This window comes from Anticarsia gemmatalis, chromosome 1 (genome assembly GCF_050436995.1).
Source record: "Anticarsia gemmatalis isolate Benzon Research Colony breed Stoneville strain chromosome 1, ilAntGemm2 primary, whole genome shotgun sequence".
In the NCBI taxonomy this organism is placed as follows: domain Eukaryota; kingdom Metazoa; phylum Arthropoda; class Insecta; order Lepidoptera; family Erebidae; genus Anticarsia; species Anticarsia gemmatalis.
The window spans coordinates 7,284,191-7,299,382 of NC_134745.1; the positions used below are offsets into that span (position 1 = coordinate 7,284,191).

Here is a 15,192-nt window from a genome sequence, read left to right on the forward strand (position 1 = left end):
CAACACACACCCCAAATGACTCACAAAATACCGGAGAATGTAAATAAAAATGCGAAAACCCTGCTAATTTTAGACACATATACAGTAAGAACTTAACCAATGTACACTACTTTGCGTGTTACCATTTATCGCCCCGCAAACAAAAATAGTCACTTCGGTTCTTCGGAATGGTAAGTATGCAAATCCAACGTTTCTTGAAGAATGCGTAAGTACAACAATTTGAGACGTTTACAAACGTTAATTAAAGTGAACCGTTTCACTTCTACTGAAACGTTACGATAAGTGTATTAAATTATCGGGAGCATTATTAGTATAAAATAACAATGCAACGACCGCCCGACGATTACAAATTTGCTAACTGAAACAATAAAACAATCTGCGTGTCGTGGATAGCGAACGGGTTCGTCACGACAATCGGTACTGATGTGTAAGTATGGGCCAAGCGGTCCGATGACGATCACCATAGGGACTTCGGTATCGGTGTCATGGTGCTTGCTGCACCGACTGACGACGCCTGAGGGCCGAATAGCGGTCGCGAATTCCTACTCGTAATTCAAATGACGCACGCATAGCATACGTGCCCAGCGGACAAACGGTCCTGGCGACCTAATAATTCCAACTCGATATCACTTCATTGCAAACGATATCAAAGTATAAATAAATAAATTGATTTTAATATAACGACACCACTCAATGAACTAAATGTATAGAAGAAAGTATTATAGAAGTACTCACCGCTGGTTTTGCCAATTGTAGATTAGACAGCACATGAAACAAACAAGAAATATTTTAATTATCAATAAAATTGACTGAAATCACATTTTAAATATTTTTTTACTATTGCAGGACCTGTAATTTTTCTACTGTAACAAATTAAATTTCCAGTCACTTGTTACATACCTAAGCAAGGTAGACAACATGTACCTACGTCTTCAAGACTTTCTGTACTCATGTAATCAACATCCATCAACGACTTTAAAGGTCACTAGTATTTTATAAAAAATATATTTTAATAATAAAATAACATATTTTTTACGTAAAACGCAAGTGTGTCCGGCAATGCGAGACATACTACTTACTCTGTATAATAATTGTACGCTCAATGAATCACTAGAGCTAGCATTGATTGTTTTTTAAACCCAATTGTTTTCACGTCGACATTGAAGAGCATATCAAACAAATGACGCGACCTAATAAATATTAGAATCAATAACAATTGAATTTTTTCTCCACTTTCATCTAGCATTGTCGCATAAATATTCGTTATTCACCACACGCGAGTTTTATAAAGTACCAAGTGTTTTTTTAATAAGCAGATGAAATACGTACGTATATTCTTAACCAACAATATATAAATAATACATATTTTACAAATCTTGACGTCTTATGATTATTCCCAAAATAAAATCAGATGGTTTTTTACGCTTTGCTCTTAATTTAAATACAAATTTAATAAGAAAATATTCCGTTTATATGAATACCCTAATTAATTTACGGCTTATCATATAATCAACATTTTAAGACCAAAATGTAACATTAAAATACTACTATTTTATACGGAGATGTTACTGCTAATAAACAGACAAATAAAATAAATCTATCTTACGCGAAATATACGAAGTCTCCATGGCTTCCATGGTAGTATTCCTTTTTGTAGGTTTTTAACGTCGATTACTTCAAAAATAAACACATATCACTGGTCCTCCTCCTGACAAAACTTGCATCCCAATATAAACAAAAGTGTCACTACACTTTTGGGCGCTTATGAGGAACGAACTGTCTATCGACCCGATTACTAACAAATATTGACACGGTGACAAAGTTTAGTGTTAGCGCAGTTCAAGAAAATCCGACGGAGACGTGACTAGATGTTTACTTGCAGGAGATAAGTCAGCGTGTTGCGACGGTGTCGTAAAGCCGGAGCGGTGTGCGCGCACGTCTGCGGGGACTGAGCAAGCTGACGCGATACTGTACAGCGCCTGCAATTGCTTTAAAAGCTATTTCAATACATGCAGGGAATTTGCAAGTCGGCGGATTCCGAATACCGCGCTGGGATGATCACCATGGAAAGGCGCATGCCCCTTAAGGTCAATTATTGCTTCTAAATTTATCTTTGATGTGCTTTTACTGACAGTATTTATGGCTTAACATGACGGAGTTATAGTTCAAACAATAACTATAGACTCTTCAGAGTTGATAGTGTTGGATGCTTTTCGAAACAGCTGTTATTGGCATAAAACTAGTTACGCAGACTAGAAGATATAGTATTTTATTGTAACTACGTTCGCAATTTATCGCAAGGTAATAAAACGAAGGTCGTTTCCATTTATGATGACGACTCATTACAGTTAAATAACGAATGGGGGCTTTGATCTGCTTCAACCTGCGTAAAGCAAATATTTGTCATTTTAACATTAACACCTGCTGGCTGCAGACAATCACAAATTAAGTCTGTAAGTAATTGCTAAATATCGCATTAACCATATGTCACGTCACGATTTATTTGGTCCGAAAGTGTTCGAAAAGGTCACCTATGAAAAAAACAGGCCTAGTTGTTTTACCCGCGTAACTCTTGCGTAAGTAGGTCAATTTACCTCCACAATTACCGCTCAGCTGCAAGCCCCACAGGTCAAAGGAAGCTAGGGTAACTGAATGGCTACACAAAAGAGACCAGCAGCTCGCTCTACACCAGAGAACGTAACAAATAGGTGTTAATGAGAATCTTATATTTTCATACAGATTTTACAGTAGCTGAACACAGATGCCGAAGATTTACCATTCTACGAAATGACATAAGCACTTTCTACATAATTGAATTATAAGATTCATTGACAAATTACATGAAAATACAGCGACAGCATCCTGATTGCGGTCAGGGCCATATTTTCATGATTAAGATGCCGAAAAATGGTTGGTTCACGGTTTTGCCGACAACACCTCGGACAGGAGAAAAGGTGTGGATTACAGCGACGGTGCGACATAGTGGTCAGTTTCCGCGTGAGGGCGCACATCCCGCGATGAGGTCACACGCTTCGTGAGCACGGCACAATACATCTAATAAGAATTTACACTACACGGTCAAGCACATGGGCCGCATAAATAACGTCGCACAACGTATTCGTTTACACCATGGAAACATGTGTGCGTGTCTTACGTAAGTTATGCTTTTAAATTTCCTTACTTTTACAAGGATTTGTATACATTTGATTTGATTGATAATAATGACTGAGAAGTATTAATACTATACCGGATTTTAATACCACTAGAATTTGAAAACCTGTTTGTCAGTTGAATATGCAAATATAAATAAATATATTTTGATTCAAACATATTAATGAATAAGGTGAGAAACATAACAATAAGTTAATATGTATATTCTCACTCAATGGCTTATGTGAAAATATGTAATTCTATATGCACATTTTGTTAATATGGTAAACATAATAAGTACATCTGGTATTAGAGGTGCCTTGTTTACTTCAATAAAGCATAGCTTTAAAATGGAGTCTGCTACTGACTAATTTCTTGCCAGCCAATTATGGAATGATACTGATTAGCTATGTTACCAATTCAGATAGGCTCCTGCAGGAAGGCCTCAGAATAAGTGATATTATCTACTGTCACAGACAGGATTTGGGGGTTTAAAACAATTGATGCTTGTCATCAAATCAATGCATGGGATAAACACAAAGGCTATGTTATGTTTTTTCCGTAGATATGGTATGTTACATTTATTTTTCTCTTTTTTTCATGAACTTTGATCGCCTTCAGTTAAGAAATTAGTGTTCTTTTTTAAGATTTTGCTGTACATCATTTAAGAATAAATTTGATTAAAAAAAAACACAAAGGGTATTCCTGAGCCTAAAGCTCCCACAAGAAAAAACATATTTTGTATGGGAATGTATATGAAATTGAAAAGTTAATGACATCTAGAAACCGGCCATGAATTAAGCTGAACAAGTGCAATCTGTGCAAAATGAGTTCCAAGGTAAATAAAATCTTTTATGTTTTGTTATTTTGTAATACTTATGAGCTTATCTCCCAGTCAGTAGTGGGTGTGCATCAATGGTGCTAAATTATCTTCCTACACTTTCAATATCTATACCAGAAGCAATTTATCATTACATACACATAGCAAATCTTTAAAGTGATTGTAAATATTTTTACCAATGTACCAAGTGATTAATACAGCTCTAAAATTTTTAAATGAAGTCAAAGTTATAGAATGTTTCTGGCTAATTATATAAATGTTTTTATTTACTTTTAGTGATATGATTTTCAATATGATTAATGCTTATGAAAACATAATTTAGAATGTAATCAATATGCCACAACATAGGCATACATTTTTTGATGTGAAAGTTGGCCTCTAAATACATTAAATAATAGGGAAATTTAATTTTACCTACTATTAATATTGGATAATATTAATCAATTGGCTTTCCTTGACAATGTTTTCATGCTATGGAATAATATCATAATATTATAATGTTAATATTACTGTGAAAACATTTAACTAAAATACTTTGTACAATTCATACTAACATTAAAAATGTTAGTGTGACGCTCATCACTCGGTCACCAAATTCTGTCCAAATCAGTAACATCAGTTGATAAACGACAATATAATATGAATAATTGTGGTACCTACTGTTAATAATAAAATTATAATTGAATACTACATTACCTACATAAGGACTTCAGAATATCAGTATGTTGAACTAAACTACTTTATGATGTCAAATAAAAATCCAAAAATAAAATGAGACTATTTTAATATTTGTTTCTACATATTATTATAAGTATATACTTTGCCACTAATCATTCTTTTAATGTTTAATGAAACAAACCCAAATCACTTAATTTTTATTAACCAAACTGGGTGCCTACCTTAATCAGATTTAATAGATTTCCTTAATCCCTTTGACCTAATTTATTGCAGTCAGCCTTTGAAACAGGTAGATTTTTACTAGGTATGAAAATTTACACAATGTTTGTAGTTAAACATAATGCAGATATGTATGTATTATATTGTATTTGTATGTGTAACACTGAAATAATTCTTATTTGTGACAGATTTATTACTTCTAAATCAATACCTCATTTCATGATTTATTCACTAGCTATTATAAATGCTGTTTACAAAGTACAGAGCCTCATTTATAACGACGACTATTGTGTCTTTAGAACGGTAAATATTTTATGGTGAGTAACAATAAGCACGTCTCAAAGGAGCCTATGGGATTCGAGTTGGATGAACGACATTTATAACATCCATTAAGTCATACTTTTAACAAAAAATGGCACATTTTTTTATTTATCGACTAACATTCAAAATGATACTGCAACAAGACCGTTTGAAACATAAAATTAAATGAAATTGGCGCGAAGTATACGTAATATTGTATGAACAAAGAGCTAGCTACATAAATATTCTTATCTTCGCTTTACCTGATCTCTGCATAATGATAATGCTTTTGAACCAATATTCAAACTAAAAACATTTCTTGATTCACCAATTCAACACACTCTCTCTTCCACGAACTGTCAACAGTCTCACCCGCCCATGGACCGCGTAGAAATTGATTTTTGGAATTGTTGCCCATAGCAAAATACTTTACGCAATGTCAAATCAAGTAATATTAAAATCATTGTATTTTACGTATCCTAATATTTATCCAGAATTTGCTATGTTTTTCGCTTGATCTGGAAGGTATACTTAATATTCAGAGTTTTTAAAGCTAACCGACTTCTTTATATTAGGACTTCACAGTTATCACAATGCTTATGGTTTTCATGTGATGGTTCGACACGGGTCAACATATTGTTCTGAAAAATTATCACGGTACTGGCTAGGTTTCCTTCTTTGTAAACTGGCGAATACCTCTAATACGATCATGAATGTTATGAGCAAAAGGGATAAATAAGTTAATTGACTACGAACTGGTAAAGGACGATGTACAGTGTACACGCAACATGGAAAAAATACTGTTGGAGTTCATGTCCTTCTTTTATTTTTCGATTTGCTTCATGTACCTAAGTACTTTCGTAATTAGTTCCCGGTAGGTCAATGGACAAGAGTACAAGACATCGAGGCTAAGGAGACTTGACCGACATAGGCAACACAGTAAACCATAAATAAAAATCAATACCGAAAATAATAAAACAAACACAGACAATTTGACAGACCTAGACGTCAAGATTTGTCAATTGTATTGTCATTGTCAATAATATTTTCATGCGGTTTGTTTGTTGATGTTTTATGAAAAGTATAATTCCAATAATAATACTGATTGTGATAAAAGTATAAAATACTGCTCAAAGGAAAATAATATAATATTAATTGTAATCATGAGTTTAACGACTTTTTTCAAGATAAATCCAGTAACTTATAAGTTCGTACAGTTAATTTTTAACTATAACAAAGTTATTGCTAAGAATAATACGAAAAGAATATCATCACAAGTAAGTCCAATGGAATTTAGTAAATTAAGCCAGTTCTCTTCAAGCTTGAAGATTAAGGTAAAGAAATAAGTAAAACTTTATTTGTTTCTAGTTCAAAACAGTTAGAAGTAATGTGTTTGTGTTATCTACTGCCCTGGCGTTTTTATGGCCCGTGAAGAAAAGTAAAGAAGTACCGGAGAAGATAGCAACGAGGAGTCCGATATCTGTCCTGAATACAGCTGACAATTTATTTGAAAATGGACATTATGAACAATGTTACGCATTGCTCAAAGGATATGAGGTAATTGAAGAGATGCTAAAGACATAAGTAAAAAAAAGAGAAAATACCTACTATAAAATTTGTTAAAAATCATTTTAATATTTGAATAATTTAAATTTAAGTATTTGACTTAATATATCACTACATTTGAATTCTTTAGGATGAACCAGATGTGGAAATTCAATGGCGAATATCTCGAGTATTGTACAACATGTCTAAAGAACTGAAGTATGATACAAAATACAAGCAAGAACTTTTGGTACAGGCATATCAAGTTATATCAAAACAGCTGGAGAGTCATGACAATCATTATGCTGTACATAAATGGTATGCATTGCTGCTTGATGCAAAAAGTTCTTTGGAAGGAATTAAAGAGAGGATAAAGCAACTGGAGACCGTAAAGAAACATATGGATGTAAGTTTGTACAAAATAATTATATAAAGTATCAGTTTATTGAAATAATTTTATCATGACTACTTGGTTCACTTTCTGCTCTATATTTGTAATCTGTTATAACTAAAAAATTATAAAGGGCTGATAAAGGGCCTGATTCCAACCTTAATTTTAATTTCTTTTTCCAGCTGGCAGTTACTCTCAATCCAAGTGATGCAACAATATTGTATATGCTGGGAGAATGGTGCTTTCAAATCACAGAGATGCCATGGCATCAGAGAAAAATTGCTGAAGTATTATTTGCAACACCTCCACATTCCACTTACGAAGATGCCCTTGAATATTTCTTAAGAGCAGAAACAGCTCAGCCTAGATTCTATGGACTAAATTTACTTAGAATTGGTATGTGTTACTATCGATTAAAAAAAGAAGATCAAGCAAAATATTATTTAAAGTTGGCTGCTAGCTATCCAGCGAAATCAAATGATGATCACAGAGCAAATACTGAGGCTGCAGACTTTCTGAAAAAAATGAAATGTCACTAATTATATTTTTTTTATATGAAATGTACAAGTCTAAAAAAGACTACTCCAATGAAAAATATATCGCACCCCCGGTGCAACACTGTCACTTTTGTAAAAAAAAAAAACAATCTAGAGATATCTTATAAAGTCATTTTTGTGTGAGGTTTCAAAGTTTTAAATGCTTCTCCTGAAAAACTAATTTTTTGCATAAGTGACAGTATTGCACCGGGAATACGATATATGAGTGGTTTTAAAGGTATTTATGGCAATGTAAGTTACTAATATTGTCATTTTACAGGGTTAGTGGGTGATTTTGGTCAGTATGTTTTTTATTCGTAAAAACATCTGAATTTGTATTTTTTTTATTAAAATTGCTAGTTTTATATAAACTTTAAAATATAGTTACATTTTCTGTTTGTGTCCTAGGAGAGAACACAACAATGTATTATTTTATGTGCTTTGTAAGCTCAAATTAGATAATATAATACTATATTTCTATGATAAATCTATTTTCGTTAACATTTTATAAAGCTTATTTAAATAGGTATGTCTTCCATAACAAACAAAATGTATTTAATAAAGAGGACTGATATTATTATTAACTATTTGTTGTCTTTTTTTATTCTATCCTGCTGGTCGGCCTAGTGAACTCAACGTTAAACGGGTCTGTAAATAATATGCCGACACTGAAGTACTGCACATAAGCGACCAATCGTATAAGTGTTTGTCCAACTTTCCGTGTAATAGAGATGGTTGGAGTGTATTGGGATGTTAAGTGTAGTTTTGGATGTTATAGGCACACGATGCGTCAATGGAGAATGTTACTAGGTATGCCAAATCGCTTTAAATTTTGACACAGTATAGCCTGTGTGTAAACATATAAACTAGTTTTTGTTTCAGTCAAAAATACCGAAAAGTTTTGATTTTATAAGCATTCAAAGTTTCGAAAAATATCGAGTCCCGCTAACGGCCGCGTGAGTGGTTGTGACGTCATACTACACTTGCGCCGCGCGGGCCGCGTCCCGCTTAGTATTAAGTTGCCAGCCGTTGTTGTTGGTGTAATAACTTGCGCAGTATTTTGTTGTGTTTGCGTCCGCTTATTACATTTTTAGTGTAGTAATAGTAAACATTATTCAATTAATAAAGTGGATGAAGGATTTGAAAAAGGGCAATCGGATAATCTACCTAAAATAGATAAAAATAATGGTTGCGCATTATTTATCAACAAATAGAGATTTTGTTGCGTCCGAAATCCTTTTTATTATTATTAATGCGAAAGTTTGTGAGAATGTATGCATGTATGTATGTACTATTTATTTATTTGTACTATTTACTCAGTACGTTTGGCGCAGTGGTTTAAGCGGTCACCTCGCCGCAATAACCGTAGCGCCGCGTGTGGAGGTTTTGAATCCCATCCGGGACAAATCTTTGTGTGATAAGCACGAGTATCTGTTCCGGTTGTCAATTTATCTATATATTGAGAAGTATATGAGTATGTTTATCAGTTATTTGGTTACCATTGTACAAGCTCTGCTTAGTTTGGAATCAAATGACTGTGTGTGAGTTGTCCAGCAATATTTAATATTTAATTCAATATTTAATGTATGTATATATATATATGTACGTATGTATGGATGTTTGTTACTCTTTCACGCAAATGCGACTGAACCGATTACGATGATATTTGGTATATAGGTAGCTGAAGGCCCAAAATAACACATAGGCTACTTTTTATCCCAGAGTTCCTGAGGGATCGGGATTTATACGGGAAGGGTTTCCATGGAAACGAAGTCGCGGGCGGCCTCTAGTATATTATTATACTTAATTACTATTTGCAATATCTATACTAGAATATTAGAAAGCTGAAGAGTTTGTTTGTTTGAACGTGCTAATCTCAGGAACTATTGGTCCAATTAAAAAAAACTTTCACTGTTAGATAGTCCATTTATCGAGGAAGGCTATAGGCTATATATCATTACGCTACAACCAATAGGAGCAGAGTACCAATAAAAAATGTTCCAAAAACGGGGAAAATTTTGACCCATTCTCTCTTATGTGACGCAAGCGAAGTTGCGCGAGTCAGCTAAGTTAGATATTCACGATCACGCATATTATAAAAAAACAATTTTTAATCGAAATAATCGCGTACTTATTGATTTTACATTTTCCCTGCCACTGTAAAATCAATAAATTCGCGATCAATTCGGTTAGAAATTGTTTCATTATAAGATAAAGTTAATTATTATTGCTTATATACTTACCTACATAAAATTTAATTACATTTAGGCACATCATATGATTTCCTAGTATTTGAATTGAACATTTTTAAAAGTATTTAGGTATAATTTCAACGCACCGAGCGCGCGACCGCAAGCGGACTGTGTGAGCCAGACTGAGCGTAGTGTAGAGTGACGTCACACCGGCCCGAGAGCAAGCGTCGTGCGGTTACAACTTGTTTTGCTTATAAATCGGAAACTAATTGAGATATCGAAGTAATTCTTTCACTAGTATTTTTTATTTTTAACAAAGAATAAGGAGTGCTTAAAATCTAAATTTGTTAACATTCTCCATTAGACACAGATTGTAAGGTATCTATTGATTTGCGGGAAATTGGTTTCATTTATTGTGAGTAATAAACAATGAACTAGCAAGAAATAAACAATCACTATGTATGTCATTTCCTCGAGTACATTCGTGCGAATCTACAATTATTATAGTTTCAAATGGTTTAAAAACTTCCAGCTAGTTATGTTGCCAAATGGCAACATTACTAACAGCTGTCAGTCATTATCGAGCATTGCGATTGCGATTAGACACTGACAATTGACACATAACAACGAACGTTTGAATTGAAAGTTCACAGAAATCCGTTAGAACAGAATAAATAGAAAGTTACTAAGTTTTATAGTCTATTTTAGTGCTATTTGTTTTGATTGAACGATAGTCCGATAAAAAGGGAAATGTCTTTTGATATAACAGAGAGTTCAATAAGCGATGACGAAATATTCTTTGGGAAGTTAACCCTCAAGGAAGTAAAAAAGCGCATATTTTGGGATAATCAACAGAAACCGTAAGTTTGTGTACATCTGTTCTTGCGTAAATGTTATTAGCACCAACAACAACTGTTCAAATCAACTGCCAAATTTTACGCTTTTATTGTAGTGTAATGGTTAACACTGCTTATAATTAACATTTATCTTAAATAAGTTAGTTAATCATGGTCCAACGCCTATGGATTGAATGTATTAATAATATTATATGTGTTGTCTTGTTAATGATTGTCTTTTTTTAATAGTAACTATTACTGAATCCATAACTTATTATGTTAATTTTCATTCTGCAGATATGCTGTGAGTGCTGTAAACAGTCCTAGACAGTATGGTGATCGTAATGAAAGCCTAAGAATTTTGCAAACTCACTCTGAACCTAATCTACTGCCTGGCAAAGGGAATGAAGATTCACCTGATACAATTATTTCAGGCTGGGATATGAGGGAAGATGATAGTTTTATAAAGTTGGAAAGTATGGTGGAGAAATTATGTGTGTCACCTACACCAACAAATAACAAAAAGACTGAGGAATTAAATAATACTTTAGAGGTTATTGAATATATTCTTAATAATCCACCAAACAATGAAAACAAACCAGAAACTCCTAAGAATATTCAAGATGATGTTAAACCTGTACTTAAGACTGAAAATGAGGTATTAAGTGAAATCTGCTTGAAGAAGCTGCAGAAAATATCCCAGGGGCCGAAACAGGTCAGTAAAGTCAGTAAAAGTCAGTATTTTTGGACCTGGTCAGTAAAAGTCAGTATTTTCGAAAATCGGTCAGTATTGTCAGTATTTTTCCAAATTCAATATATTTTTTTGGTTTTCCTCTGCTGTTGGCCAATCTTACATTCTCGATTTGTCCTGTGATGATATCTGAGGGCTGCTTTGGATACTCTGTGTATGTGGATGATCTACTACGTACACATATATTGAAGCATCACATGACCTCAAAAAATAGCATCTAAACTTGTCACGAAAATTAAGGGATATAAAAAAAAAAACAAATTTTTGGGTGATTTTCAACAAGCTGTAACTCAGAGGAAAATGGTCGTACAGAAAAAATAAAAAACAAATATTGTAGCTCCAAGTGTCTAGTTTTTAGATATGACAATGAAAAATTTTTGTCATGGCCAGGTCTGGAGAAATCCTACGAAAACTACCGAAAAAAAAAATTCCAAATTTTTTACCGCCTAAAAATAGGTCCACGGGCTTCAAAAAAATGTTTTTGATTCTTTCGTTCAAAAGTTCTTTTAGAAAATTTAATTCTCTTTAATTTGCCGTATTCAAAAAGCCTGTACGACGGTTTGCCGCGGAGTTATCGTCAATCAAAGCAAAAAAGTTATTTTTGACTTTGATATTCAATAACTCCGGAAATAATGATCGTACAGGAAATCAAAGGAGGGTTTTGAAAACTGCACAATATTCTCTATAAGAAAATGTAAACATGGTTAAGAAAAAATAAATTTTGAAATGAAAACTCGGACTGAAAAAAAGACAAAAATTCGCAAAATTAAGGATATTTGGATAACTTGGTATAACTTTGGATAAAATGGATGAACGAAGGATATCGTCAGTAATTTTTCAACGTCAAAGTGTCCCCTAAAATTCCTCAAAAATTCAAAGCGCCGCGATTTTTTTTTCGTTGTGCCCCGAAGCTTCAAATTCTTTGTTTTTGCTAAAATCAATTTTGCAATTTAGTGATTTTTATTCATTTTTTTAATAAATTTTTCTTTTTTCTCTCTAAAATCTTTATTTTTTCGATTAAAAAGCAAATCGCGTGCCTATGCTCACTCCACGACATCGTCGAGCCCGATTGGCTTATGCGCATGACCACATCACGATTGGGGTCGTAGACAGTGGACCAGTGTCTTATGGCAGCGATAGACGATCTCTCGTTTTGCGATTTGCTTTTTTATCCAAATATCCTTAATTTTGCGAAATTTTGTCTTTTTTTCAGTCCGAGTTTTCAATTAAAAAAAATTTTTTTTTCTTAAAGATGTTTACATTTTCTTATAGAGAATATTGTGCAGTTTTCAAAACCCTCCTTTGATTTCCTGTACGATCATTATTTCCGGAGTTATTGAGTTTGCTTTGATTGACGATAACTCCGCGGCAAATCGTCGGACAGGCTTTTTGAATACGGCAAATTAAAGAGGATTAAAATTTCTAAAAGAACTTTTGAACGAAAGAATCAAAAAATATTTTTTTAAGCCCGTGGACCATTTTTTGGACGGGAAAAAATTTTGAAAAAAATTTTTCGGTAGTTTTCGTAGTATTTCTCCAGACCTGGCCATGACAAAAAATTTTCATCGTCATATCTAAAAACAAGACACTTGGAGCTACAATTATTTTTTTTATTTTTTCTGTACGACCATTTTCCTCGGAGTTACAGCTTGTTGAAAATCACCCAAAAATGTTGATTTTTTTTATATCCCTTAATTTTTGTGACTAGTGTATTGGAAATCAATATTTTTGGAGTGAAAGCTTGTTTAGCGGCGTTGCGCACGTTTTTGGAATGGGTTAAAACTTCTCAACTCGTAAAAAATTCTTAAGACCTCATCGAAAATTCGTTAGACCTGATCGAAAATTCGTTAGACCTGATTGAAAATTCGTTAGACCTGATTGAAAATTCGTTAGACCTGATTGAAAATTCGTTAGACCTGATCGAAAATTCGTTAGACTTGATTGAAAATTCGTTAGACCTGATTGAAAATTCGTTAGACCTGATTGAAAATTCGTTAGACCTGATTGAAAATTCGTTAGACCTGATTGAAAATTCGTTAGACCTGATCGAAAATTCGTTAGACCTGATTGAAAATTCGTTAGACCTGATTGAAAATTCGTTAGACCTGATTGAAAATTCGTTAGACCTGATCGAAAATTCGTAAGACCTGATCGAATATTCGTAAGACGGGAAGTTTTTTAGAGTTTTTGGTGTTTATTGGAGTTTAATGGAGTTTATTAGAATTTTTGGAGTTTATTGGCGTTTTTAGGGTTTATTTGTGTTTTTTGGAGTCTATTGAACATTAAGACAATAAAAAGGCGGTGCTGGTTGTCTATGGGGATGGTGGAGGCCAATAACTGAAAATAAGCTTTATATTTCACACCATTCACCCAAAAAAAGGTTTGGAAATGGTCAGTATTTGGTCAGTATTTTTGAATTTTTGGTCAGTAAAATCAGTACTTTTGATCATGGAACTTGTTTCGGCCCCTGATATCCCCACAGAAATGTTCAAAGTTGGGTAAAGTTGATGCAATGGACTCTCCAGAACCACCTCAAAACACTCCTGTCAAATCTGCAAAGAAATTTGTTAAGGATGCTGAGTTTAAAACACCAGTAGATTCAAAGAAATATATTAGGGATGCTGAGTTCAAGACACCAGTAGATTCAAAGCCCAAGCCCATATTTAAAACTCCTGCTCAACCACTCTCACTGAAGAAACCTTCCGCAACATCATTGAAGAAAACTCCAAGTAAATCAAATGCATATCAACATATCAGCAGTCCTGTGGCTTCTTATATAAAAAACTGCCCAATAGTACCACTTGTAAAAGATGTTCATCCTAAGAAACCTTTGCCTGGGCCATCATCTATTCCTAAATTGAAAAGCTCTGTACCAATCAAATCAAGTAACAAGGAAAATGTTAATTTACCATCAGTAGCATACAAGAGTGCTAAAAAAACAAAACTTGTAAGTATCTGACTATAGTCCATACTTTGATACTTCATATTCTTAAGTTGATAATTATTTGTGTGATCAATAAGTATCCTTTTTAATTCTTCTTTGTAATTTACAGATTGATCTTCCTGATGAACAAAAATTACCACAAAGTCAGTGGGCAAAGAAAATAATGACATCTTTACCAAAACCAATGGTTATCAAACACAATCACAGAGAGCTGAATTTTGCCAAAAGAAAACTCCTTCCACAATGTGAAGATAGCTTTGCTAACCTCTCATATCACCAAGCAGAAGTTTCTGTTTGTACACAAAAATCTGCTTTCAAAACACCTACTAACTGAAGAAATTTAATGTAATAAACTTCCATTTGTATTAATTTAATTTAATCATGAATAAAATGGTGATGAGTATTGAAAATGTTTGTTTTCAATCTATCTGGCAGAAAATAATGATATGACAAGCATAAAATGTTAATTCAATTAAGTTAAATTCATAACATAAGCCTTGGCTGTGTTCGCATGGTTTCTTTGGATGTGGAGAGCAAATTTAATCATGTATCAACAAATGGGTTGTTTGTTTCAAATTAACGCCAAGGCTGAACTTTCCTAGGTCTTGCATGGATAAAACACTAACCCTCTTATTCATAAACACTCTATAAACCTACTTTAGTTAAAAAACTACTAAAATATGTTTTCTCTTTTTCATTTCGCTAAGGAGTGAAAGAAAAACACTTAATAAGCCTTTCATAACTTCATATATTTTTATGAATAAAAGGGTTAGGTTTTATTTATCTGGCAACGACTACACGCTAAATTG

The 15,192-nt window shown here is 33.4% G+C and overlaps 2 protein-coding genes across 2 annotated transcripts; both read left to right on the top strand.

Annotated features, from left to right (window-relative positions):
• The first annotated feature begins 6,206 nt into the window (after nucleotides 1–6,206).
• Nucleotides 6,207–8,244, top strand: LOC142973632 (regulator of microtubule dynamics protein 1-like). Its single transcript, XM_076115599.1, has 4 exons — nucleotides 6,207–6,465; nucleotides 6,557–6,745; nucleotides 6,885–7,139; nucleotides 7,307–8,244. The coding sequence occupies exons 1-4, from the start codon at nucleotides 6,256–6,258 to the stop codon at nucleotides 7,661–7,663; spliced, it is 1,011 nt and encodes a 336-aa protein (XP_075971714.1). The 5' UTR covers nucleotides 6,207–6,255; the 3' UTR covers nucleotides 7,664–8,244.
• Nucleotides 8,245–10,415: 2,171 nt separating this feature from the next.
• Nucleotides 10,416–14,786, top strand: LOC142973696 (uncharacterized). The gene is made up of 4 exons (XM_076115658.1): nucleotides 10,416–10,712; nucleotides 10,986–11,382; nucleotides 13,910–14,386; nucleotides 14,493–14,786. The coding sequence occupies exons 1-4, from the start codon at nucleotides 10,603–10,605 to the stop codon at nucleotides 14,715–14,717; spliced, it is 1,209 nt and encodes a 402-aa protein (XP_075971773.1). The 5' UTR covers nucleotides 10,416–10,602; the 3' UTR covers nucleotides 14,718–14,786.
• Nucleotides 14,787–15,192: the final 406 nt, after the last annotated feature.

Excerpts from the sequence above, each read along its gene's own strand:
- LOC142973632 (XM_076115599.1), top strand. The coding sequence starts at position 6,256 with ATGTTTTATGAAAAGTATAATTCCAATAATAATACTGATTGTGATAAA. Across the intron at positions 6,466-6,556 it reads CGAAAAGAATATCATCACAA|TTCAAAACAGTTAGAAGTAA; the intron begins GTAAGTCCAATG and ends ATTTGTTTCTAG. Across the intron at positions 7,140-7,306 it reads CCGTAAAGAAACATATGGAT|CTGGCAGTTACTCTCAATCC; the intron begins GTAAGTTTGTAC and ends TTCTTTTTCCAG.
- LOC142973696 (XM_076115658.1), top strand. The coding sequence starts at position 10,603 with ATGTCTTTTGATATAACAGAGAGTTCAATAAGCGATGACGAAATATTC. Across the intron at positions 10,713-10,985 it reads TGGGATAATCAACAGAAACC|ATATGCTGTGAGTGCTGTAA; the intron begins GTAAGTTTGTGT and ends TTCATTCTGCAG. Across the intron at positions 11,383-13,909 it reads GCTTGAAGAAGCTGCAGAAA|ATATCCCCACAGAAATGTTC; the intron begins ATATCCCAGGGG and ends TTTCGGCCCCTG.